The 27,814-nt window shown below is 42.6% G+C and overlaps 3 protein-coding genes across 4 annotated transcripts; 2 read left to right on the top strand and 1 right to left on the bottom strand.

Annotated features, from left to right (window-relative positions):
• Positions 1–939: 939 nt before the first annotated feature.
• On the top strand, positions 940–4,495 carry LOC308657952 (DDIT3 upstream open reading frame protein). Of its 2 annotated transcripts, none has more exons than XM_081310303.1 (3): positions 940–1,076; positions 3,681–3,724; positions 4,337–4,495. In XM_081310303.1, exons 1-2 carry the CDS (start codon positions 1,014–1,016, stop codon positions 3,720–3,722), a joined length of 105 nt encoding a protein of 34 aa, XP_081166429.1. In that variant the 5' UTR covers positions 940–1,013; the 3' UTR covers positions 3,723–3,724; positions 4,337–4,495. The 2 variants fall into 2 exon arrangements, with proteins under 2 accessions (XP_081166429.1, XP_081166430.1); XM_081310304.1 differs by having other exon boundaries at positions 3,681–3,728.
• Positions 4,357–5,162, top strand: DDIT3 (DNA damage inducible transcript 3; the record flags this gene model as incomplete). Its single annotated transcript, XM_081310302.1, has 2 exons — positions 4,357–4,494; positions 4,580–5,162. The coding sequence occupies 2 exons, from the start codon at positions 4,357–4,359 to the stop codon at positions 4,946–4,948; spliced, it is 507 nt and encodes a 168-aa protein (XP_081166428.1). The 3' UTR covers positions 4,949–5,162.
• Positions 5,108–27,814, bottom strand: MARS1 (methionyl-tRNA synthetase 1). Its single transcript, XM_081310299.1, has 21 exons — positions 27,621–27,814; positions 26,158–26,248; positions 25,914–25,992; positions 25,702–25,836; positions 25,126–25,201; positions 24,694–24,866; positions 24,423–24,529; positions 22,168–22,284; positions 21,826–22,029; positions 20,956–21,157; positions 17,420–17,494; positions 10,589–10,759; positions 10,370–10,465; positions 10,127–10,244; positions 9,551–9,764; positions 7,869–8,000; positions 7,678–7,782; positions 7,398–7,584; positions 5,733–5,804; positions 5,423–5,515; positions 5,108–5,320 (listed from the first exon to the last, which is right to left on the bottom strand). Exons 1-21 carry the CDS (start codon positions 27,730–27,732, stop codon positions 5,174–5,176), a joined length of 2,706 nt encoding a protein of 901 aa, XP_081166425.1. The 5' UTR covers positions 27,733–27,814; the 3' UTR covers positions 5,108–5,173.

Below are 27,814 nucleotides of genomic sequence, written 5' to 3'. Positions count from 1 at the left end.
CGACCCTAGACACCTGGGAGGCAGGGCCCAGCTCAGCTCCTCAGCAGGGAATCACAGGACTTGTTATCTGGGACAATGGAAAGGAGGGGTCGTGATCCTTGATGAAGGGCACCAGAGCACCAGTGGCGGGGTGGGTGAAAGCGGGGAAAACAGGATTGTATTGTTCAGATTAGGAACATGAATTCTAGAAATATCCAGGGCTAGTCAGAAACTCCAAGAATCAAGGCAAGGGTGCTTTTCTGAGAGAAGTGAAAAAGGACGACCTAGGGGGTTCCAGTACCTTTGCATATTTTGGAAATATTGGGAAGCTAAAAGAGGTGATCCCTTTAAGAAGACTCCAGATGTCAATCTAGGTGGACGGATGCAAACTTTCAAAGGAGGAAGGTTCAAGGGCCGAAGTGCTCATTATCTAGGGAGGGGTCGAGGCAAATGGAAGTCCCTTATGGGAAGGTAAAAAGGGGGTAACGCTAGGTGACAGAATGGCAGTTCTTGGGGGAGACAAGATGCGATAAGCCTCCACAAGGCAGCCTAGGGGCGGCCACAGTTGAGAGCCGTTGCAGCCGTTGGGTGCCGTGAGCTGGCGCCCCGCCCTCTCTCCTCTCCCCCACCCCCCCCGTACCTCCCACCACCCTCGTTGTCCCCTGCGCGTGCGCGCGCAGACACCGGTTGCCAAACATTGCATCATCCCCGCCCCCCCATCCTCCCCTCCCCCCTTCACACTCCCCTCCGCGCGCGCGCATGACTCACCCACCGCCTCCGCGAAGCCTCGTGACCCAAAGCCACTTCCGGGTCCAACAAGACGTCGACCCCCAAGTGGGAGGTAGCGATGAGGGTGGTGCTGCAGAGCTGCTGAGTGGCGGATATGAGGGATGAGGCGGAGCTAATGCCGGCGTGCCGCTTTTTGATTGGTAAAATTCTGGATCCCGCCCATGGGAGGAGGGCAAGGCCACCATAAAAGATCCCGGCTCCAGGGTACGAGGTCAGAAGCTTGGGTGTAAGACGCAGAGCATATCATGTTGAAGATGAGCGGGTGGCAGCGACAAAGCCAAAATCAGTTCCGGAACCTAAGGAGAAAGGCGAGTATTGACTCCCTATCCACCCTTTACCTTTCCTTCATCGCGAACATCGGTTGTTCTCTCAAAAGTTGGGCGTCTGCTCTTTAGATACGGGTCCATGCCCTGCCACAGCGATCTTAGGAACCATTCGAGGGTTGGGGAGAATTCTTTATTCAGGAGTTGTGTTTACAGGCAGGCCCCTCTTAACTTTGAGCGATAACGTCACCCCAATCCTTTTCCGGAGTGTGGTTCTGTTTCTGTGCTGAAGGATCCCTGCTGCCCTTGGGAAATTCATTCTCTCTCGTAGCAGATTCCAGGCAACCTCTGTAGGCCTGTCCGGTGAGAGGCGGGGCAGCAGGACACACCCCTGCTCTGAGATTGGGTGACCTGTAGCTCAGTTTTGTATCCGCCATTGCGGGCATTCTCCCTGTCGCCGCCCCCCCACCCTCAGCCCTGTCTCAACTACAGCACCTCCAGGGGTCAGCATGTCCACTGAGGTAGCTGGAGATCCTGGACTCTGCACACAACTTGTGGAGAGGAGGGGTGCTGATGGACAGGGAGAGATGGGTTTTCCATTTTCCCCAGAGGTCTCTTGGCCTCCCGCACAAGAGAGCAGCTTGGATCTTTCTAAAAGTGGGAAGCCCTTTGGGTTTTCCCTAGGGTATTCCCCTTCTCCTGGGATTGATCCCTTCCTCTTCTCCCCCCCCCCCCCCTACTCTCTCTCAACTAATCTCTGCGTAACCATTGCATCAGGCCAGCCCTACTGTTTGGCTTTGCAGTCCTCTGGCCTGGAGCTCCACTGCTGATGAAAGCCAAGTCCCCACACTAGAAGGCAAGGAATTGTTCCCCTGAGAGGACAGCAATGTAGAGAAATAATCGGAGCAATATTGCATCTCCAGTCTCGAGGGACAGGCAGCTCTGGGTTTAGTCTTCCCTATAAGTGAGATTGGGGCGGGAGATTTACATTCATTCATATACTTAATGAGCACCTACTATGTGTCAAGCAGTTTGGGGCTCAAAGTGTATTTCTAAATAAGAAAAAAATATTCTGCAGTGGAAGCCATAATTGACATGGAGAAAACTAAGCAGGAAAAAACAATGTTCAGGGTGGAGGTTAGTTTTTTATCAGTTGGCCAGGGATTGCCTCACTGAGATAACATTTAAATGAAAGGCCCTAAACCAGGCAAGTGGTGCACACCTGTAATCCCAATGCCTCTGGAGGCTGGCCAGGAGAACAGCAAGTTGGAGGCTAGCCTCAGCCATTAAATAGACCCCATCTCAAAGTAATAAAGGGCTGGGGATATAGCCCAGTAGTAATGCACCCCTGGATTTTAATCCACAATACCAAAAAATAAAGACCTGAAAGAGGCAAGCCAGTGAGCCATGCAGATACTATGGAAGGAAGAGCATTCCAGGTGGAACAGCTAGAGCTTAGACCCTAAAATGGCAGTATGCCTGGTATCTTTAGGAACAGGCCAGGTGGGCTGGAGTGAGCAAGGATGAGAGTGGCCTATGAAAACTCAACAATTTGTAGACAAGAAGCAAATTCTGTAGGGCCTTGCAAGCCATTATGAGGATGTTTTTAATATGCATGAAATTGGAAGTCATTGGAAGATTCAAAGCAAAGACATTACTTAAGTTTTTAAAGGGCTGGGGATGTAGCTTAGTAGTAAAATGCACCATCATCATCATCACAAAAGGCTCTCTTGAGGACTGGGGTTGTGGCTCAGCAGTAGAGCGCTCGCCTAGCACAGGCAAGGCCCTGGGTTTGATCCTCAGCACCATATTAAAAAAATAAATAAAGGTTAAAAAAAAAGGTTCACTTGAGGTGCTATGTTGTGAATAGACTTAGGGAGTGGTGGCAAGAGCAGAATGGGGAGACATTCTGCAAGGAAGTTTCCAAGGTAATGAGAAGAGATGATAGTAAATTGATCTTCATTTGAAAACAAGGGTCTTTGTATTTTTAAAGAATGAGGATTGCTGACTGGGAGGCCAGCCTTGCCAACTTAGTGAGACCCTGTCTCAAAATTTAAAAAGGCTGGGGATATAGATAGGTGGTAGAGCCTCTCTGGGCTCAATCCCCAATACAAAAGAAAAAAATAGAGAATTTGCTAGTGCTGTGGATTGGATTGTCAAGTGTGAGGGGAGAGGGGATGACACCAAGGTTTTTGCCTTAACCATCTTGAAATGGAGATGACCCTGGAAGAGAAAGGTCAGCAGGAGATTGTCTTTGGACTTAATATAAATGCCTGTTACACATCCAAAAGGAGATGGTAAGTAAGCAGTACATAGCAGAGTTGAAGGTCCTAGACCAGAAATAGAAATGTACATTTGGACCATATGAGTGCAGAAATAGAATTAGGAAAATGCCACTAGACTTGTTCTCTTAGCCCTTACTGGGCATGTTTGATGGCTGCCTTATATTTAGAGAAACTGAGTTGGCCAGGACTTTGCTATTATGTAATCAGGACTACAAATGTCACATGTCACAACTAAAAATAAAGGAAGCAGAGCTCTCTTCTGTCCTTGGAAATAGCTACTACCCATATTCCACAAGACCAGTAAGAGGTTAGAAGAATCTGCCTCTCCTTTCGAAAATGGCTGACATTTCTCTTTGTTCCACAGTGTTCCAGAAGGAAGTGTATCTTCATATATCACCACACCTGAAAGTAGGTAAACTTCACAACTCTTTTTCCAAAACCAACTCCTAAGGAAAAGCTGCTTAGGCTCCCTTTGCTGGGATCCTAAGAAGTTACTAGAAGACCCAGCCTAAAGGAGAGCAGGGTTTGAATCTCAACAAGCTTTTGTTGTCAGGCCATGTCTATCCCTCTAGCCTGCCCCTTAACAACATGGTGACCAAATCACTATTTTTAGAGCATTTCCTAATTGAAAGCTGCTCTCAAAGTCAGCCCTAGCAAAGATAATTGGTTTGCCTTGCTCATCTTCAGTCTTCCTTGAAGTTAGATGGACTCAAAGGACCTTTTATCCAAAATCCCCACACAGAAAGGAGTACAAATGGCCTGGTAATTGCCCCTTAAAAGTACCTATAGAGTTCCCATGTGGGCTGAGAACTTTCATTAGGATCTCATAAGAATATGTGTTTGGGTAGCATCTGTTATCACTATTAATCTCTGCTATTGTAACATTAAAGCAGTCATAAACAGTATGTAAATAAATAGATATGTTCCAATAAAACTTTCACCTACAGATCATTTTGCCAGCCTGTGGTATAGACTTTGTTTGCCAAGTGGAACTTTTATACCGAGTATGTACTTTTCCAGAACCTGATCCAACTGCAGAGATGGCAGCTGAGTCATTGCCTTTCTCCTTCGGGACGGTGTCCAGCTGGGAGCTGGAAGCCTGGTATGAGGATCTGCAGGAGGTTTTGTCTTCAGATGAAAATGGGGGTACTTATATCTCACCCCCTAGAAACGAAGAGGTGAGAATGCTAATTCTAAAGTGAGGGGATATTATCTTTCCTTTCTCTACTAATATCTGCCCTTCCTTTCCTCATTTCTTTGAAGGAAGAATCAAAAACCTTTACCACTCTTAACCCTGCGTCTCTGGCTTGGCTGACTGGGGAGCCAGGACCAGCAGAAGTCACAAGCATCTCCCAGAGTCCTCGCTCTCCAGACTCCAGTCAGAGTTCCCTGGCTCAGGAAGAAGAGGAGGAAGACCAAGGAAAAACTAGGAAACGGAAACAGAGTGGCCAGTGGCCAGCCCGGGCTGGAAAGCAACACATGAAGGAAAAAGAACAAGAGAATGAAAGGAAAGTGGCACAGCTAACTGAAGAAAATGAACGGCTCAAGCAGGAAATAGAGCGCCTGACTCAGGAAGTAGAAGCCACACGCCGTGCTCTAATTGACCGAATGGTTAATCTACACCAAGCCTGAACAATTGGAACCATCACTCCCCAACTGGGGCCACTACCTACCTTACCCTGAAGTGGCTACTGACCACTTTCACACCAGTGTCAATGATGTGACCTTCAACACATGTCCAGTAGGGGGAAGGATTGGGGGAGACAAAAGCAAAGGGTCTCAGCTTGTATATAGAGATAATACATTTATTTATTAACTGTCCATATCCATTAAAGACTTTCTATGAGCCACGTTCTCTCACTTTTTCTTCTTGCCTTTAGGAGTTTCAAGAGGTTTCCCCTCAGCGAGAGCCAACTGTTTCTTTAGATCCAAGAGTTTAGCCACCTCCGCAGCAACCTGATTCTTGTCTGCCTTTTGTGCTTTCAGTTCTCGGACAATGTTGCCCTAAGAGAAGGGTGAGTGGAGAGAGTAACAGTGAGTGAGACCAGGTAAAAGTCTGTTTAGGATTCAGCTTTTCCAGTCTCCCAATGGGCTTCAGCTTCATACCTGTTTTGTCACTTCATCCATAAGCATTTGTATCTGCTGTGGCCCCACTGTTGTAACAGTCTCTACAACTGCTGGCTTGGGGAATACTTTTGCCTAGAGAAGAAAAACTGGGTTATCACTGGCTGCCATAAACATCTCCTGATCTCTAAAAAAGTGATTACTTTTAACTCAAGGACTCTTCTAGCTAAGATAGGAAAGAAAAAAGGAAGTAGCAGGGCCAAAAGATGGAAAGTGTGATGAGGGAATACTACTTGGGAGAATTAAGGTGCTGCTGTGGCTGTTGGGTGAGGGCACAGTCTAGCTTTCTCACCTGGCCCCCTCCAAATCGCTGCCTCAAACTTTCAATCTGGTCATTTTCCAGTTTTTGGAACAAAGGAGTGACCTGTGAAAGAGAATTCCAGAATCATTCACTGCTTACATATAAACTCTACCAAACTATATAATGGGCTTCTCCAACCTTACTCTTGACATTTAAAAATCCTTAATGCTCCCAGGTACCATGGCACACACCTGTAATCCCAGGAAATATATGTAAAGGAAAGAAGCAAAAGAAGGAAATGGAGAGTTAATAGTAACAGACTGATTCTGGACAAACCTGTGGAGAGGGCCCAGTGGACACTGAAACCCTCTTCCACTTATAGCCCAAGTAGATAATGGGAGGAGAGGGATTTTTGCAGTTAGGGTTTTAATCCCAGAATAGCAATTTGTTTTCTTAAAATGGAGTATTTGGGGCTGGGGCTGTAGCTTAGCAGCAGAGTGCTTGCCTACAGGGGCTGGGGATGTGGCTCAAGCGGTAGCGCACTCGCCTGGCATGCGTGCGGCCCGGGTTTGATCCTCAGCACCACATACCAACTAAGATGTTGTGTCCACTGAGAACTAAAAAATAAATATTAAAAATTCTCTCTCTTTAAAAAAAAAAAAGTGCTTGCCTACTATTTATGAGGCACTGGGTTTGATCCTCAACACCCACATAAAAATAAAATAAAAGGCATTGTATACATCTATAACTACCAAAAAAAATATTAGATTTTGGTTTGGGGGCTTGAACCCAGGGGTGCTTAACCACTAAGCCACATACCCAGCCCTTTGTTTGTGTGTGTATTTTATTTAGAGACAAGATCTCACTTAGTTGCTGAGGCTGGCTTTGAACTCAAGATCCTTCTGCCTCAGCCTCCCAAGCCACTGGGATCACAGGCATGTGCCACCGAGCCAGCCTGTTTGTGGTTTCTTTGCATTATGGAAGACTACTGTCTGAGGTTTAGATCAGACTGCGAAGTGACTCTTTTAAGATGAAAGATATATTTTATAATGGCATTTGAGTATTCTACCTGATAATGCAGAGGCAGGAGAACTGAAAGTTCAAGGCCAACTCAAACAATAAAGAGCTGAGGATGGAGTTCAGCAGGAGATCATCTGCCCAGCATGAAGAGTGAATGAGGCCTGGTCATCCCTAGTACTGGCCCTCCCCAAAAAAAGTCTTAGAAGGAACATAACACTAAGCAAATACCTACTGGTTAAGAAAAGAATTCAGAAAAAGCATTCCTCAGAAAGCCCAAAGTATTGATAGGATCAGAAAGTATTTCAACTATTTAATGATGCTAGGTCAATCCAGAAGTTTTAGATGTACTCTGTAGTAATCCTGTGTCAAAGAGTAATAGATACTCTTGTATTCTCTCTGCCTCACTGCCTACTAGTATTATGGAAACAATAATATCGTGGTATTTCTTCAAATGGCTGTATACCAGTTAGTTTTTATGTGCCAGATACGGTTTTAGCATGAAAACCAAAAAAAAAAAAAAAAAAAACACTGAACTTGTGAACCAGTACCAAGGACCTTGCATCACAAGCACACCCAACTGCAGAATGAGGAGGGGTTCAGAAGACCTATAAGAGCTCTTGCCCCAAAAGCAAAGAACAAGAGAATGTTAGGTCTATTCTAACATCATCCCAATAGTCACATGGCAGGGAGACCTACCGTGCCAATCTGGTGCCCTGCTGGTAAAGTACACAGGAAGTTCGTGGGAAGGACACTGCAGGCTGGAAGCGGGAGTTGCAGCTGTGCCTGGATGGTGGTGCTAACCGTGGGCATGAAAGGCTGGAGCATGGTGGACAGCAAGGCAGCTATATTCACTGCCAAGCCTGTCACTGTGCCTGCCCGCTGCCTTAGGGAGAAGAGAGATTTAATCAAGACCTCCAGGAGGACATAGCCTATCAGCCATCTAATTTCTAGAGACACCCCTACCCCTTTAACATACCTGTCAGCCTCACTGCCTTTAATCCACTTCCAGGGCTCATTCACTTGAATGTACTGGTTACCATGTCGAGATATGGTAAGGATACTGCGTAAGGCATCCCGGATCCTGGGAAGAAAGGAAACAGGCCAAGGTATATGAGTCTCTTGACATGCCAGCAAACCCTAAGAGGCAGAGCTGTGTAAGTTACTTACCGAACCTTCTCCAGCAGTTGGTGATAATGTCGGAGCTCCAGGGTAATATGGGCCAGCAGGCGCTGATCATCAGGGGTAAGCACCATCTCAGGCACACAGCCCCCAAAAAACTTAGACACAAACATCCCAGCTCTTAATAGAGATAGAGAAGGAGGAGAAAAAAAAATTTTGGCCAGTCTCCTTATAAATATTTGCAAAGCTTAACAAATTAAGCCTTCATTCTCTCGCCCCTAAAAATGTGACTCTTCAAATGTAGAAACCTAATCAAGTTAAGCAACTATACATTTTGCTTTTAAGTAAATTTTTAAGAATGATCAAGTTAAGCCAAGCACAGTAGTGCACGCCTATAATCCCAGTGGTTCAGGAGGCTAAGGCAGGAGGATCACTTGTTCAAAGCCAGCCTCATCAACTTAGTCAGGCCCTAAGCAACTCAGTGAGACCCTGTCTCTAAATAAAATCCAAAAAAAGGGCAGGGAATGTGGCTTAGTGGTTGAGTGTCCCTGAGTTTAACTCCCGGTACAAAAAACAAACAACAAAAAAAGATCAAATTAAAAAATTTTTAAAAATATTTTTAATTGTAGATGAACAAAATACCTTTATTTTATTTATTTTTATGTGGTGCTGAAGATCAAACCCAGGGCCTCATACATGTGAGGCAAGCATACTACCACTCAGCCACAACCCCAGCCCTCAAGTTTAAATTTATTATGTGTTAATTGCTATCAAACACTCTAAAGAAGATTATCTGTTCAAGATGGTTAATGAAAAAAACCTGAAAGGGTAAATAGTAATTGAGCTAAAGGCCTAGGGCTCAAAGAGAGGAACAGAAAAACTCTAAGTCATGGAGATTTCTTCAGACTGCAGAATCACTGTGATAGGGACAAAGAATAGAAATGTGACCCTAATGTAACAACTCTGAAGAGTAGAACAGAAGCCTCCTATCACTACACTGAAATAACCCCTTTCTTCAGCCAAACTTTTCAGTGGCCTGCAAGTGAACCTTTTTTTTTGTGAGGATAAAATATATCATTTCTTCAATGAACATCAGAAAACAATTATGTTAAAATCCCTCTGTGACAACTTTGCTAAATCTTATCTCTCTTTCCAAAGTATACTTTACCTACTATGCGCTGGGAGCAGAGTCCAACTTAAAGAAATCAATTTTCATTAACATTAAACAGAGACATGAGATGGGAGGGTAAGGGAGAGAAAAGGGAAATTGCATGGAAATGAAGGGAGACCCTCATTGCTATACAAAATTACATATAAGAGGTTGTGAGGGGAATGGGAAAATAAACAAGGAGAGAAATGAATTACAGTAGATGGGGTAGAGAGAGAAGATGGGAGGGGAGGGGAGGGGGGATAGTAGGGGATAGGAAAGGTAGCAGAATACAACAATTACTAATAGGGCATTATGTAAAATTGTGGATGTGTAACCGACGTGATTCTGCAATCTGCATTTGGGGTAAAATTGGGGGTTCATAACCCACTTCAATCTAATGTATGAAATATGATATGTCGAGAGCTTTGTAATGTTGTGAACAACCAATAAAAAAAAAATGTAAAAAAAAAAATCAATTTTCCACAATGTCTCTACATATTCTCTCTATATTCTTATCTCTGGAGGGAAAATTGGGACATTTCAGCTCTATTGCTGACTCTAACCCCTTACCAACTCCCACCTGTTGATGAAGTTGCCCAGATTGTTAAGCAGCTCAGAATTATTCTTGAGCAGCATGTCTGTCCAAGAGAAGGCACTGTCCTGGCCCTCAGGACGAATGTATAGCAGATAGAAGCGCCAGATGTCAGCAGGGATCCCTGTGTCCTGGGCCATATCTCCAAACACTCCCACACCACGGCTCTTAGAGAATTTCCCATCCTCATAGTTCAGGTACTCTAGACAGAGAAGAATGAGAACCATCTGCTCAAATATCACTCCCCTCTCTGACCCAGTAATTCTTCCCTTTCCTTCAACATTAATGGTGGATGTCCAAAAATACCTCACCCTGAGTAGCTTGGGATCCTTTCCTATCCATTCTGACCTTTTTTCTCTTTGCTCATATGTAATACAAAATTTTTGCTTTGGTCTTTTGCTTTCTTCAGAATCTTCCTTTTTCTGGATGAAGTTCTCAAGTTTTAATTATTTCCTAATCCATATCAACTACTAACTCAAGACCTAGCACTTCACAGGATCTTCTTCCAAATACTGCCTTAGTTCTCATTCCAACAGCCCATCCGCTTTCTTCTAGGGTACCTACCTGTAGCAATGAGGTGCTTGACCAAGGTGTAGTTATCCTCAGCTCCTAGGGCTGAACAAGGAAAGACTAAGCCATGAAAGGGAACATTGTCTTTGGCCATGAACTGGTAAAGGTCCACCTAGGGAATATAGTTGAGAGAGATCTGAGACTTTCTTCAAAAGTTCAAAAAAGACCAGATACCCTGTCATACATGCCCTCCTTCATATGCCCTCTCCATAAACAGGCTAACCAAGAACTGCTCACTTGCTCTGGGTTCTTCCACCATTGTTCCCACTGGTCTGTGTAGTTGGCTGTGATGGACAAGTAGCCAATAGTAGCATCAAACCAGACATAGAATACCTAGAGGTTCAAGAGAAAGGAAATGATAGGAACCAACCCAAAATTTCAGATATAATCAATATTCTGCTAACCCATGGTCTTAATCCTGAGACTATAATTTGAGACATTAAAAAGAGTTTTTACCTTGTCCTCAAAACCTTTTAAGGGTACAGGAGTTCCCCATTTGAGGTCTCGGGTTATGCAGCGTGGCTTGAGGCCATCCCGAAGCCAAGAACGAATGATAAACCGGGCATTGGGTGTCCAATCACTGCCAGGCAATGTCTTCCCCAACCATTCCTCTAATCTCTTTTCCAACTGAGATGGAAGACAGAGGGCAGAATTAGGAGTCTCATATGTGGTTAGCTATGATTATCCTCATATCTCATAAGGATAAATATGAACAACATTTTGAATACATTTGGCCTTATGATAAAAATTTAAAAGATTCATGATTCTGAAATAGTAATTACATCTCTATGAATTTATTAGCAGAGATATTCCCTTAAAAGTGAAGACATGTATGTCAGGCACAGTAGGTAGCACACACCTATAATCCCAGAAACTAAGGAGGCTGAGGCAAGAGGATAAGGCAGGAGGATCACAAATTCAAAGCCAGCTTCAGCAACTCAGCAAGGCCCTAAACAATTTAGAGACTCTGTCTCAAAATAAAAAATAAAAATGGCTGGAGATGTGGCTCAGTGGTTACGTGCCCTTAGATTCAATCTCTGGTAGCATACACACACACACACTAGAGATGTAGCTCAGGGATACAGAACTTGCCTAGCATGTGTGAGGAGTGCAGAAATGTGTAAAGAAATGCACCATTGGGCTGGGGTTGTAGCTTAGTGGCAGAGTGCTTGTCTTGCACATGAGAGGCACTGGATTCAATCATCAGCACCACATTAAAAAAACACAAATAAAGGCATGCTGTCCATCTACAACTACCAAATAAATAAATAAAAAGAATTTTTAAAAAGAAAAAAGGGGCTGGGGATGTGGCTCAAGCGGTAGCACGCTCGCCTGGCATGCGTGCGGCCTGGGGTTCGATCCTCAGCACCACATACAAAGATGTCGTGTCCGCTGAAAACTGAAAAATAAATATTGAAATTCTCTCTCTCTCTCTCTAAAAAAAAAAAAAGAAAAGAAAAGAAAAGAAAAGAAACACACCATTGCTGGTACAGTGACACATACATACCTGTAATCCCAGCAACTAAGGAGGCTGAGGCAGGAGAATCTCAACTTTGAGGCCAGCCTCAGCAATCTGGTGAGACCTTCAGCATCTTAGTGAGACCCTGTCTCAATTTATATTTTTATAAAAAGACTTCTTCTTCTTCTTCTTTAATAAAAAGGACTTGAGATGTAGCTCAGTTGTAAAGTGCCCCTGGGTTTGATCCCCAATACCAAAACTACAAAAGAGACAAGTGCACTAATAGCCAGGAACAGTGGTGCACACCTGTAATCCCAGTCACTCTGGAGGCTAAGGCAGGAGTATCTCAAGTTCAGGGCCTGCCTGAGCACCTTAACAAGACACTGTTTCAAAATAAAAAAGGCCAAGGACGTAGCTCAGTGGTAGAGTACTTAGAGTACTTGCACAGCATACACACAAAGTCCAAAGCTCAACTGCCAGTACCAAAAAAAAAAGAAGAAGAAGAAAAGAAATACACGGTTTATGATAGCAAAAATCTGAAACTAGGGGCTGGGGTTATAGCTCAGTGGTAAAGCACTTGCCTAGCACATGTGAAGGACTGGGTTCGATCCTCAGCACCACATAATTAATAAATAATAAATAAATAATATTATGTCTACCTACAACTAAAGAAGATATTAAAAAAAAAAAAATCCAAAACTAAGCCAGATACCTATAATCCTAATTATGGAGGAGCCTGAGGTGGCATTATGAGTTTGAAGACAGCCTGTGCAACACAGCAAGATCTCATCTTTAAAAAAAAAAATTTAAAAACTGAAACTCCTGATTCAAGTTTTAAATTTAAATATACTGTATAAATACAGGAACTATTACAAAATCATTTTAAAATAAATAAATAAAATAAAAATCATTTAAAAAAAAATGAGGTATACCCATAGGAAATGACATGAAAAGATCTCCAAGATATATTATTAACCACAGAAGGCAAACTGCAAAACAATAACATATAGTCCTATTAATTATAATAATAAAAATAAATAGGTTAACTTTTTTTTTTTTTGTATCAGGGATTGAACCTAGGGACATTTAACCACTTAGCCACATCCACAGCCCTTTTTTAAAAAAAATATTTTATTTAGAGACAGGTTCTCCCTAAGTTGTTCAGGAGCCTTGCTAAGTTGTTGAGGCTGGCTTTGAATTTGTGATCCTCCTGCCTCAGCCTCCAAGCTGCTGGGATTACAGGCATGTGCCACTGCAACCAGAAATAAATTAATATTAACCAGAAAAAAAAAAAAAAAGGAAAATATACATTTGTGCTTACTCTTAAGTATGCAACTTCCACTTTTTATGTCATAAATTTCTATCTAAAATATTTAAAAGCTAATACCACTTTTTTTTTAATTGTTGGTTGTTCAAAACATTACATAGTTCTTGACATATCATATTTCACACTTTGATTCAAGTGGGTTATGAACTCCCATTTTTACCCCGTATACAGATTGCAGAATCACATCAGTGACACTTCCATTGATTTACATATTGCCATACTAGTGTCTGTTGTATTCTGCTGCCTTTCCTATCCTCTACTATCCCCCCTCCCCTCCCCTCCCCTCCCCTCTTCTCTCTCTACCCCCTCTACTATAATTCATTTCTCTCCCTTGTATTATTTTTAAATACCACTTTTTTTTTTTAAAGAGAGAGGGAGAGAGAGAGAGAATTTTAATATTTATTTTTTAATTATCGGCAGACACAACATCTTCGTTGGTATGTGGTGCTGGGGATTGAACCGGGGCGGCACGCATGCCAGGCGAGCGCGCTACCGCTTGAGCCACATCCCCAGCCCCAAAATACCACTTTTGAAAGCAAAAAAAAAAAAATTCCTCTTGAAGAGATGCTACATGGAATTCATCCACATAAATACCATACTACTGTTAAGAGAATGAGGCAAACTTCTGATGCCTGACAATACATTCTATTGGTGGGGCTATGGAGAAATAGGCATGTTCACACATTGCCAACAGAAGTGCAAAATGGTACAATAGTCACTGAGGCAAATTTGACAACTACATATGCATTTACCCTTAACACAAAAGCGATTACTTTTTTTTTTTTTTTTTTTTTAGGAGAGAGAGAGAGAGAGAGAGAGAGAGAATTTTTAATATTTATTTTTTAGTTCTCGGTGGACACATCTTAGTTGGTATGTGGTGCTGAGGATCGAACCTAGGCCGCACGCATGCCAGGCGAGCGCGCTACCGCTTGAGCCACATCCCCAGCCCTACTTTTTTTTTTTAATTTTTTTTTTTTTTTTTTTTTAGTTTTCGGTAGACACAACATCTTTATTTTATTTTGTTGTGGTGCTGAGGATCGAACCCAGTGCCCCGCACATGCCAGGCGAGCGCGTTACCACTTGAGCCACATCCCCAGCCCAAAAGCGATTACTTTTAAAGAATTTATCCTAAACTTCCAATAATGCAAAAATGCATATGCAAAAGGTTATTCCCTGCAACATTATAAGTAATTACAAAATACTAGAAATCTACTAAATAATATACACAGAAAATGGATGGGAAAGACCCCTGTGATACCACAGAATGAAATACTGTATAGTTATTAAAAATAAACTCGGCTGGGGATATGGCTCAGTTGGTAGAGTACATGCCCTTGTTTCAATTCCCAGCACCACAAAAAAATAAATAAATAAATAAATAAATAAAGGAAAAATAAACTGGCTGGGCACAGAGGCGCACACCTGTAACCCATCTAATTGGGAGGCTGAGGCAGCAGGATCACAAACTTAATTTTTTAAATTTTTTTGGTACTGGGGATTCAACCTAGGGAGCACTTCACCACTGAGCTACATCCTTTTTATTTCTGTCCTGGGCACAATGACACACATCTGTTATCCCACCTGTCTTGCAAGGCTGAGGCAGGAGGATCTCAAGTTTAAGGCAAGTGTGGGCAACTTAAAATTTCTTTAATTAAAAAAAATTGTTGAAATATTTCTCAAAATAAAAAAATAAAAAGGACTGGGGGTATAGCTCAGTGTTAGAGTGCTTGCCCACTACATGTGAGCCTCTGAGCTCAATCTCCAGTGCTAAAAAAAAAAAAAAAAAAAAAAAAAAAAGATTATCATTAGGATAATGGAAAAAAAATAGAATTTGTTTTTTTTTTTTTTTTTTTTTTTTTTTTTTTTTAAATTTTTTTAGTTGTAGTTGGACATAATACCTTTATTTTTATTTTTTATAATATGGTGCTGAGGATCGAACTCAGGGCCTTGCACATGAGAGGCGAGTGTTCTACCACTGAGCCACAACCCCAGCCCCAAAAAATAGAATTTGAATGGTGCATCAAGAAATACATTAAGGGGCTGGGGATGTGGCTCAAGCGGTAGCGCGCTCGCCTGGCGCCTGGCGTGCGTGCGACCCGGGTTCGATCCTCAGCACCACATACCAACAAAGATGTTGTGTCCGCCGAGAACTAAAAAGTAAATATTAAAAATTCTCTCTCTCTCTCTCTCCCCTCTCTCACTCTCTCTTAAAAAAAAAAAAAAAAAAAAAAAAAAAAAAGAAATACATTAAAATTAAATTTCCTGATGTAACTTCCGTGTGGTTATTCAAAAAAGTCTGGTTTCTTAGAAACACACTGAAGTACTTAAAAATAAGAGAATATATACTTGTACAAATAGAAGGGAAAGGAGGAAAAGGGAGGAACAGAGCAAATATGCTAAAAACAAATGGATCAGGCTGGGAGCAGTGGCACACTCCTGTGATCCCAGCAACTTGGGAGGCTAAGGTAAGAAAATCAAAAGTTCAAAGCCAGCCTCAGCAAAGCCAGGGTGCTAAGCAACTTGGTGAGACCCTATCTCTAAATAAAATAAAAAATAGGGCTGGGGATGAGGCTCAGTTGTCAAGTGCCCCTGAGGTAATGGTTAGAAAACTACTTTTTTTTTTTTTTTTAAAGATACTGAGGATCGAACTTAGGGGCATTCAACCACTGAGCCACATCCTAAACCCCATTTCTTATTTTGTACTTTATTTAGAGACAGGGTCTCACTGAGTTGCTTAGTGCCTCACCATTGCTGAGGGTGGCTTTGAACTCATAATCCTCCTACCCCAGCCTCCCAAGTTTCTGGGATTACAGGTGTGCACCACCGCACCCAGCTGCAAGATCACACAGGTGGCAAAGTTCTTCTGGTTAAACAACATGAGCTTTCTTTTTTTTTTTTCCTAATTCTTTTTAGTTGTAGTTGGACACAAACCTTTATTTATTTATTTTTATGTGGTGCTGAGGATTGAACCCAGTGCCTCACACATGCTAGATGAGTGCTCTACTACTGAGTCACAACCCCAACCCTCACATGAACTTCTTTGTTCTATCAAGTTTATTTTTGCAAGCTTGAAATTATTTCCAAATAAAAAGTTAAATAAGGAACTGGGCGTAGCAGCACATGTCTGTAACCCCTAGAATCCCAGCAGCTTGGAAGGCTGGAGCAAGAGGATCCCAAGTTCTAGGCCAGCCTCAGCAACTCAGTGAGACTCTGCCTCAAAAAAAAGATTAAAGTAAAATAAAAAGGGCTGGGGATATAGCTCTCTGGTAGAGCATTGTGGGTTCAATCTCCAGTACAAAAAAAAAAAAAGTTTATGGGGGGGAGGCAGATTTACTAAGGTAGAAAACTGGTACAGACGTATTACAAGGCAGGACCAGTGGCACACACCTATAATCTCAGCAGCTCAGGAGGTTGAGGCAGGAGGATCGCAAGTTCAAAGCCAGACTCAGCAAAAGAGAGAGCGCTAAGCAATTCAGTGAGACCCTGTCTCTAAATATGAAATAGGACTGAGAATGTGGCTCAGTGGTTGAGTGCCCCGAGTTTAATCCCTGGTATCCCCCCCTCAAAAAAAAAAAAAAAAAAAAAACACACAACCCAGTAACTCAGAAGACTGAGACAAGAAAATCGAAAGTTCAAGGCCAGCATGGGCAACTTAGGAAGACCCTATCTCAAAATTAAAAAAAAAAAAAATGTGATGTACCTCAGTGATAGATTACCCCTGGATCAATTCATAGAACAGGAAAAACAAACAAATAAACAAAAATAAAACCCATAAAAGACACACTACAAAGCAAAAGAAAGCAGGTTGCAGGAAAGTATAAATGCTATGAACTAAATTGTATTACGAAAAAGCAAGGGGCTGGGGCTCAGAGGTAGAGTGCTCACCTAGCGTGTGCGAGTTTGATCCTCAGCACCACATAAAAATAAATAAAATAAAGGTATTGTGTCCAATTACAACTAAAAACAAAATTATATATATATATATATATTTTTTTTTTTTTTTTTAATTTAAAAAGCAAAAGCAAAGCAAGCCAGGGGTAGCGGTGTATGCCTATAATCCCAGCGACTAGGAGGCTGAGGCAAACCCGTCTCAACTTAAAAAATAAAAAGGGCTGGGGATGTGGCTCAGTGGTTAGGCGCCCCTGGATTCAATCTCTGGTACCAAAAAAAAAAAAAGAGAGAGGAATAAACATACTTTTACATGCATAGGATATTTCTGATTAGACACAAAAGAAGCACAGTAGTAAATATTTCTGGCAAGTGGGCTTAGGACTGATGGACCTAGGACTTCTGCTTTGTGGCCCTTTAATCTGTTTAATCTCTTCACAACAGCACATGTAATTTTTACACTTGATCTTAGCCAAAAGGCCGAGAAGCGATAGCACATGTAATTTTTAATGGAAATAAATAACCTTGGAGTGGTTAAATATCCATATTTGTGGTTAAGGTAGAGGGACAGAAGAGGCCTCCTGAACACTAGGTTGAGTAAAGGCTCACTTACCTTAGGCAGGTCCAAGAACAGGTGCTGGGAGGACTTTACCACAGGGCATGACCGGCAAACCTTACATTTAGGTTTCTGTGAAGGGAAATTCCAGAGAAGGGGTGACCCAGAGTGAGACAGACAGGATCAGGACTACAAATAAGAGAAGGAACACAGAAGGAAGAGTGCCTCAGGTGCCCTCTAGATGAACTTCATCCTCACACCAGCCCACTCAACTACTTGGGCTTCTTGAACTTGGGAAACTCAAATTTGCACAGCATAACATCTGTTCTTCAGAGTTTCACATTTCTACTAAATCAATGCAGAGTAGGAAAAAAGCATTCTCTAAGCACAGTCTAAGTACAGAGCACTGCACTGTGTGAGAGGATGAAGGAGCAACAAAAGAAGACATGTAGCTCCTCTCCTCGAGGTTACAGTCAAGTCAGGGAAAGATGGCTTGCATAACAAACAAGCACAGATCTTTACAAAGCAAATGTCAAAAAATACTTAATTGTGTGGTAGAAATAGAATATATAACAACACTGAAGAGTGACAGCTAAAGTATTAAACTGTTAGATGGAATTAATCAATAAAACTTTCCAGGAGAGTTTTCACCTATTTTGTATTTTATTTAGAGACATGTTCTCACCGAGTTGCTTAGCACCTCACCTTTGTTGAGGCTGGCTTTGATCTTGTGATCCTCCTGCCTCAGCCTCCCAAGCTACTGGGATTATAGTCATGCGCTACTATGCTGGCTATCACTTTTTTTTTTTTTTTTTTTTTTTTTTGAGACAGGGTCTCACTAAGTTGCTTAGGGCCTCACAATGTTGCTGAGACTGGCTTTGAACTTGCAATCCTCCTGCCTCCACCTCCTGAGTCACTGGGATTACAGGTGTGTACCACTGGAACCAGCTCACCTGGTTTTTTTTTTTTTTTAATTTTTTTTTTTTTAGTTGTCAATAGACCTTTATTTCATTTGCTTATTTATATGTGGTGCTAGGAATCATAGTCAGTGCCTCACACATATGAGGCAAGCACTCTACCACTGAGCTACAACTCCAGCCCTTCACCTGGGTTTTTGAAGGTGAGAAATTTAATCCTCTCAGACCTCTCTCCTGAATTCCACAGGCTCAGATCCAACTGTCTACATGGATGACTACAGATACCTCAAGCTTAGCAAACCCGAACAGTATCACTGCATTTGGCATGAAGGCCTTTTCTTACTCTTGCCCATTGTCAGAAATAGTATTACCATCTATCCAAACTGCTCAAGCCAATTTTTCTTTCTTTTTTTTTTTTTTAAATGGTGGTGCTGGGGATTAAACCCAGGACCTCACCCATGGTAGGCCAGCATTCTAACACCAACTTATTTTTCTAGCTCCTGCCAAAAATTTATAAATCATCTTTTTCTTTACTCCAAATTCCAGTCTAACCAACACTACAGTCTACCTCCAAAATATATCCCAAATCTATTTTAAATTTTCCCCAATTCTGGACTCTAGACTCCAAACTCTTCTCCAATTCTCTTTTCTTTTCCATTCATTTTCCACAAAGCAGCTTGCCATTCCACTAGAATAAAATCTAAAACTCCTGTAATGGCTTAGGAGGCCCTGGTAAACTGGTCTCTTTTTTGCTGACCTTATCTTAATCTACCCTCCCACAGTACACTGGCCTTTTAAATTTTGCCTTTTAAACTCTTTGTTACCTCTGGGCCTTTTATGGTTTGGATCTGAAAGGTCCCTCAAAAGCTCATGTGTTAAAGGCTCTGGTCCCGAATGCGACAATGTTCAGAGGTAGGACCTTTAGGAAGTGATTAAATCATGAAAGATTTAGTCTCGTCAATAGACTAATCTTCACTGATGAATGCTAGACTACTGAGAAGGCATATAGACTTGAAAAAGTAAGGCCTACATAGGTCATGGGGAGTTATATTTTGTCCCGGGGCCTTCTCACTCTCTACTTTCTGGCTGCCTTGCAGCTTTGCTCCACACTGTGATGTTCTGCTCACCACAGGCCCAGAAACAATGGAGCCAAGTGACCATACACTGAATCTGAAATTGTGAGCCAAAATAAACCTTTCTTCTTTTCACATTATTTATCTCAGGTATTTAATCGCAGCAACAAAAAGCCTTTACATTTCCTGGTAATTGCAACACTTCACATTTTCTTCAACTTGCAACTCTCTTAATACCACTTATCACCTGACTTGCTCCTTTTCATTCTTCAGTTAAACTCTCATTTCAAATGTTACTCACTCTCAGAGGCATTCCCTCATCATCTAAAGCCCACCTCCTAGCACATCTTCCTGGCACTTTATCCTATCCTATATTATTTCCTTGTTTAGTGTTGGTATCCTTCCCACACTGGATAAAAGTCTGTCTTATTCACTTCCTTGTCTCTAGTCCCTGAACTATAACTAGCCTGTACAGATTAAAAAATGTCAAATAGCCAGATGCATGCCTATAATCTCTTCTCATGAGGCTGAAGCAGGAGGATTACAATCCAAGGCCAGCCTGCGAAACTTCATGAGACCCTGTCTTAAAAAAACAAGGGCTGGGGTTGTGGCTCAGCGGTAGAGCACTCATCTAGCACATGCAAGGACCTGGGTTCAATTCTCAGTACCACATAAATTAATAAATAAAATAAAGATATATTAAAAAAAAAAAAAGACAGCTCAATGCTTAAGTGCTTACCTAGCATGTGCAAGGTCCCAAATTCAATCCCTAGTATTATAATTTTTAAAAAAGAAAAGCTTGCCAAATAAATGAATAAACAACTAAATAAATTAACTAACAAACAACTAAACATGGACTAGAAATCAGAGGCATTTATAGAAGACAGAATAATCTAAACCAATGTAGATCAGGTGGCCCAATCGGAGCAAAGACTGGAAGTATAAATGCCACATGTATTTCCTAGAACAATGTTAAAAACATAGTAAATACTCAATAAATATTTTCTTTTTTTTTTTTTAAAGAGAGAGTGAGAGACAGAGAGAGAGAATTTTTTAATCTTTATTTTTTAGTTTTCGGCGGGCACAACATCTTTGTTTGTATGTGGTGCTGAGGATGGAACCCGGGCTACCACTTGAGCCACATCCCCAACCCCAATCAATAAATATTTTCAAGTGAACTAAATGATGAGTTGAGGAAATGGGTAAACCATCAAAAGGTTTTGTATGCTAAAGTAAAAATCCTGGGGCTGGGGACATAGCTCAGTGGTACAGCACTTGACTAGCATGCATGAGCCCCTGGGTTCAATTCCCAGTAACACACCCGCAAAAAGATCCTGAATGGGACAAGGCTGGGAATCCCTTTAATACTGTTGGTGCACACCTGTAATCCCAATAACTCAGGAGAATAAGGCAGGATGATCACAAGTCTAAGGCCAGCCTCAGTAACTTAGCAGGACAATTTAGCGAGACCCTATCTCAATATGAAAAATAATTAAAAAGTTCTAGAAATATAGCTCAGTGGTAGAGCACTCCTGGGTTTAATCCCCAGTACCAAAGGGGGGAAAATTTATTCCCTCTGTTTCCCATGAGACCTTCCTCTTACCTTGAGTTCAGTGGCATTGATGAGCTTGCCACACTTGTCACACTGATCACCTCTAGCCTCTTCATAGCCACAAAAGGGACATACTCCCTCCACAAAGCGGTCAGCCAGGAAACGGGCACAACGCTCACATCGGAGTTGTTCCACACTATCTTGCAGCACAAAACCTCGTGCCATCAACCGATGGAAGATGTCCTGGGTGATTCTAGCAAAGTAAACAAGACATAGGAAGTTAGAGAAAATATGCATACCACCCTCCTGCCACTCAAACCAGGGATCCAAATTCATTCAATCCAAGCACCAAAGAAATTAGAAAGCCACTCAAGGCAAAGGCCATCCATTCCTCATTAAATTCTTAATGAAATAATGAAATGATCCACACCCCTCATACCTATTCCTCATCTGCCCACAATCTCTTCCCTCAGCACTTAAGAATTCATTTTTGTTGAATCCAAACTTATTTGCTTTCTCTTCAAGACTGTGTCTGCTCTTCAGTCAGTCCCAGTGCTGAATTGCAAAGTACCATCAGCTGGCAAATATCATTGCAAGTGTATTGTCTATTAATGCACACAGGTGTGGGAGTTAATGTCTTAAAGACTCTAAGGCAGTAAGAGAGGAAGGAGGCAAAGAAGAGAAGGCAGGTTAAGTTCCAACTCTTCCCTCCCTCAGGTGCTCCTTCAGCTCCCGGTCAAATAATATATGCCCTCAGGAAGGTCTGATAACTGCCCAGGACACATTTTGGGGAACATTCAGATCCTGGGTTCAAGAGGAAATCCTAGACAATCACTCTGGTTCATTCGGTCTCCACGATATTCTCATTGCCTCAGACCCCAGCCTTCAATCTCCATTTCAATCTCATGAGAGAAAACCTACTTGGTCTGCTGTGGAGTGGTGGTACGACCAAAAATATCAAATGAGATATTAAACCAGCGGTAGATGTCAGCATGGATGGTATGGTACTTGTCACAGATTTCCTGGGGAGTTAAGCCCTCTTCCATAGCTTTTGTCTCCGTTGCTGTCCCATATTCATCTGTCCCACACAGATAGAGAGTGTTCCACTGACGGAGGCGAGAGTACCTGGAAGGGAATATGTAGTCATGGGGGCCCAGGTTAGCCCTTGCTCCCAGGATCCTTCCAGTTCCCAACCTTGAGGTGTCCTATTCCCTTGGGGTCCAGCCCTCCATCAGGAGGAGCTTCTCCAGAAGCTGACTTCACCTGGCAAAGACATCAGCACTGAGCACACAACCAATGATGTTTCCAAGATGAGGGACATTGTTGACATAAGGGAGTGCACTGGTGATAAGCACATTCCTCTCCCCAGCCACAGGCAACCTGGTAAAGAGGAAGAGAGGACAACCAGGGAGATGCCAAGGTCAAGAAAGACTGAAAAATACACAGTACAACCAGACACAAGTTTGTTCAACTGTCATGAGTTTCTGTACATCTAAAGTCTTTCCTCTGGGCTGGGAATGTGGCTCAAGCGGTAGCGCGCTCGCCTGGCATGCGTGTGGCCCGGGTTTGAGCCTCAGCACCACATACAAACAATGATGCTGTGTCCGCCGATAACTAATAAAATAAATATTAAAATTCTCTATTTAAAAAAATAAATAAATAAAGTCTTTCCTCACATGAACCCACAAGACCATAAGATCCTCTACAGTTGCAGGTAAAAGCCCTGTCCACAGTGAGCAAACCTCATATACTGCTCTGTGCATTTCACGTGCCTCATTCCAGCACTAATTTCTGTCCCTTTAACTGCTGACATTAGCTCATCTCAGACTTGAAGTTCCCAAGTATCTACAAAACTCTCCCTAGGCTCTATCCAACCATCTTCCCTCTTGCTATTCCCAAGAAGTTTCCTAGTACGAACTCCTTCTCCCACATGCTATGTTAACAGTATCATTAATTATCTAAAATCCTACAGCTCATCACTGCATGCACATTCTTACCAAGTCCTTTTGTACCTCTTGACTCTTCCTTAATCCATGTCTATCATTTCCTCAAAACCTAACTCAAACTAGCAGGCACCATCTATTGCTCATAGCCACTGTGGTCTTTTCCATACTTTCCCAGGATCGTTCCTTGTTAATGCCATTCAATCTGCTGACTAAAGTCACTCAACTCAGTATTCCTTATTCATGGTTCTTCACCGTTAAAAGCTCAATTGCATACATCCTGTACCTCTTCCTTCTCCTTAGCACTGACACTGCATCAGGGCTTATGTCATCTTTCCAACCATTCTCAATCTACAATCACTGGCTCCCCAATACCCCACATTAACCCCGTCCCTTCTTTCCAGCTGCTGCTGTATGTCCCAGTCAGATGGTTCATCTGCTCCACAGAACATTTTTCAGCTAATTTCCTCAACACAGGCATCACTAATTTCTCCTGCATTGGCCTTTCTCCCCATACCTTAATATTGTAATTGTTTCTGAAATCCAACTTAGAAATCAGCTTTTAGAAAATCTTCTTTCACTGACAACTGGCCTCCCATAGTCCTTGTATCCTGAGACCCTAATCACTTCGTACCATATCATGTAGCACTCCTTTGACGTTATCCCTTCACTTCTTTCTCATTATGAGAGTACTGAGTATGGTGATAGATACATAGGTGAGTATACCCTGGGTTCTGCCCTCAAGGGGGTTACATTCTATAACACAGTAGTCCTCTTATCTGCTGGGGACACTTTCCAAGACCCCAAGTGGATGCCTGAAAATGCATACCAAAACCTTTATATCCTGTTTTTTCCAACACATACATACCTATATAAGTTTAAATTATAAACTAGGTACAACAGATTAATAGCAATAACTAATAAAATAGAACAATTATAAAAATATGCTGTAATAAACGTTATTTGAAACGTTTGAGGATCTGGGGTTGTAGCTCAGTGGTAGAGGGCTTGCCTAACACATGTGAGGCACTGGGTTCAATCCTCAGCACCACATAAAAATAAATAAAACTGGGGGCTGGGGATGTGGCTCAAGCGGTAGCGCGCCCGCCTGGAATGCGTGCGGCCCGGGTTCGATCCTCCAGCACCACATACAAACAAAGATGTTGTGTCCGCCAATAACTAATAAATAAATAAATATTTTTAAAAATAAATAAATAAATAAAACAAAGATATTATATCCATCTACAAAAAATAAAAATAAAAACTTTTGAATTGTTTATTTCTGATATTTTCCATTTAGTATTTTTAGACTGCAGGCAAGTAAAACTATGGAAAGCAGATTCTCAAACAAGGAGGCTACTGTATAACTGCTACCTAGGTCCTTGCAATGGTGAAATACAATGTATCAAAAGGTCTCTAAATTAGGCTCCTTTGATATTTTTCCTCATAGGATCCTGTTCTTCTACTTCACAGAACTTAGTAGTTTGATGAGCAGACAAGGCCTGTCTACTTTGTTCTCTTTTATCAACAATATCTACTTATAAAACCAAGCCCCACTCCTTGGTGCCTACTCACACTGGATTCTGCTGGGGCCGAAAGGGGGGCAAGCTTTCCAGGCCCTTTTCCCAAGCAGTCACAGCCATAGCAATCTCTTCCTCAGTTAGGGTGGCCAGCTCCTCCTCCTACAAAGAGAGTATAGAATTCCTTACCAAGTGAAGGGGCACCACAGGTAAAGAAATTCTCTCCAACAATTAAAGAAATTAGACAAATACTCAACATTTCTCTCCCAGCCACCTCCCACCTCAGGGCCCAGGGCTCTGTGAAGATGCCCTGTCCTGTTCCAAACCTCAGGCTCATTGCTGACAGCCCTCTCCTCAGGTAGACTGGGCTGAGGCTGCTTTTGGAGGTAAGACCGGAGAGCCAGGACACCCCGCTGTTTCAGCACAGTCTCTACAGCTCGCTGACATGGCTCCTGAGTAGTCAGAGTCTGGAACCAGCTACGCAGGGCACCCAGTTCCTCTATGGTCATGGGAGAAAAAAGAGAATCAGCAAGCACAGGACCTGGAATGAGCAGGCAAGGCAGGACCTCCTCACTTTCTTAAAAAGTTTCAAAGGTTTCTCCAGTTGCTTTCCCTAGTTCCTGCAGCCATATTCGCTATAGTTGCCCCATCAAGTATCAAGTTGCATCCTCAACTGGATCCTCAACTGTCTGTTCTGTAACCCTTATACTAAACTCCTGGGGTTTGGGGTGGGGTAAAGTGATATACATAATTCTCACCAGGGAGGTAAGCTGGGTCTTGGAGTAATGGGTATAGTGCTCCCCACAAAACAATGTCTGCTAGAGATTCTGTTTCCTTGGTTGGGAAAAGAAAAGAAAAAGGTATACTGATAAGGCACTGTTTTTGTTTTTTTGTTTTTTGTTTTTCCTAACAGTAATAATATCTAATACTCACTGAAAAACTGCTATGGTCAAGCACTGTGTTAAGCATATTATATTATCCCAATACTCAACATAACTCATTGAGATACAGAGGTGTTCACAGATATTAATGTTATTTCCATTTTTCACAAGGAAAAAATGGAGGATTAGGCAGTTTAAGAGATTTGTCTTTTTTTTATAATTCTTAGTTGTAGATGGACACAATATCTTTATTTATTTTTATGTGGTGCTGAGGATCACACGTGCATAGCAAGCGCTCTACCACTGAGCTACAGCCCCAGCCCAAGACATTTGTCTTAATAGTAAATTACACTGCTAGTGACAGTGTTGGGGTCTGAACACTCTGAATACAGTCTTCCCTATTAATTCTTACACTATAAATCTTCCCCACACCCCATCTCAAGACCAACTCACCCCAGCCAGGAAAGGACAATTTTGTCGACTCAAGCTGTGGTCAATGTGAGTCAGGGCTCTCCGAAGTAGTCCAAGAACATCTTCCCCCTTCTTTCCTTGGACAATTAAGTAGTACAAGGCAGCAGATAAGGCTGGCTAAAATGAAAGGGACACAGGTCAAGGTGGCCATGCACAGCAAGGACCTACCTGCCATTCCCTGTGCCTTAGCCCACCTGCAGCTCTGTTGCTTCCCATTCTAGCCACTGGTTGGTGAGGTCATCTTGCTCCCAGCCAGATAACAGAAAGAAGTATCTGCCCAGGGAGAGAACAAGAGAAGGTGAAATTAGAAGGACCCATTTACCTAGTCTTATTTCTCATCCCTCAGTGAAACAATGGTTGCAAATAATTAGTCACACAAACAACACAGAGGTGTGCTTTGATCAAACCACCTCCCTGTAATCAAGGACCAATACTGACCGGCAGATTGCAGTAGTGGAAAAGAGGTAGTTGCCACTATCCAGTTGCAAGACAGGGACTTTAGGCCGGGTCAGGAACGGGACCACACACTCTGATGCAGAAGAAGAAAATGGGTGAAAAACAAGGGAAAGAAAAAAATGAGAGAAAGAGGAAAAAAATATACTTTATTAATTTAAGACAACTATAAATTGTTCCCAGAAAAACAGAAGAAGGGCAATATCATCACAGAAGTTCTAGGATAGGACCACTGAAACAGGGTTCCAGAATATGCTGGAGAGGTCAGCAGGTGTTCAGTTGAGACTGTCAGCTGGAAACAACAGATGGGATTTCAGAGGACGTGGTGGGTATTGGGATAGTGCTGCAGCCCAAAACTATAACAACTCAAAGCAACTAGCATATCCTGAGAATAATGTGAGGTCCCAATGGGAAGTCAGAATTAAGAAAAATGGGAGGACTAACACGACTACCGCTTAAGAGTTAAACTGGGGACTGGGCCGGGCAGCACGCACCTTTAATCCCAGCGACTCAGGAGGCTAAGGCAGGAGGATCACCGAGTTCAAACCCAGCCTCAGCAACTTAGCTAGACCCTGTCTCTAATAAAATATTTTTAAAAGGGCTGTGGGCGCTGGGGCTGGGGCTGGGGCTCAGCAGTAGAGCGCTCGACTGACATGTGAGAGGTGCTGGGTTGGATCCTCAGCACCACATAAAAATAAATAAATAAAATAAAGATGGTTTGTCCAACTACAACTAAAAAAAAATGGGGGGGGGGAGTGAGAGCCACTGGGGATGTGGCTCGGTGGTTAAGCGCCCCTGAGGTCAATCAAAAGGATTCTTTTTTTTTTTTTAAGAGAGAGTGAGAGAGGAGAGAGAGAGAGAATTTTTAATATTTATTTATTTTTTTTAAGAGAGAGAGAGAGAGAGAGAATTTTTAATTCTGGGCGGACACAACATCTTTGTTGGTATGTGGTGCTGAGGATCGAACCCGGGACGCACGCATGCCAGGCGAGCGCGCTACCGCTTGAGCCACATCCCCAGCCCCAAAAGGATTCTTAAGCTGGGCATGAGAAGAGAAAGAACTGAAAGATGTGTGTGCATACAAATACCTTGTGTCTTAAGGGGCAGGGTCCTAAAAATAACAAAAAGGTTCCTGGAGACGATGATAGAGTGGAGGGGGGGGGGCTGCCTAACAGGTGTGAAAGGTTAGGAAGAGGAGACCAAGCTCAGGATGATGAAAGATGAAAGAGGAGAAGATGAAAATGAGAAAAGAATATATTGAGGGTAAATAACTGATGAAGGATATGACAGGAAGGAAAAAGTTAATGGAGTGACCAAGGAAAGGAAAGGTAAGATAATGTGTGGTACATTCCAGGGGATTCGCGAAAACAAGCGCCGGGTGAGCGTGGGTTGTGTTTCTGTCCCCCCACCCACCGCCATCCACAGCCCACCAGCACCACCCCAAGTACCTTCGGGGCCTACAGTGCTGATGAGCAGCTCTGTAGCTCTGCCCCGGGCCCTCCCGGCCGCAGCCAGCACCGGCAGGCTCCCCGGGGCGCCCTCGCTCACGAACAGTCTCATTTGGAGATGAATCCGACGCTGATGCAACCGGAACCGGCCTCCCGCCGCAGGGCTGAGCGGCTGCCGCGAGGCACCCCGGGAA

Source organism: Spermophilus citellus, assembly GCF_964194105.1.
Source record: "Spermophilus citellus genome assembly, chromosome: 10".
Taxonomy (NCBI): Eukaryota; Metazoa; Chordata; class Mammalia; order Rodentia; family Sciuridae; genus Spermophilus; species Spermophilus citellus.
The sequence above is the reverse complement of the archived record's forward strand: the minus strand, read 5'-3'. Positions and strand labels throughout refer to the sequence as shown.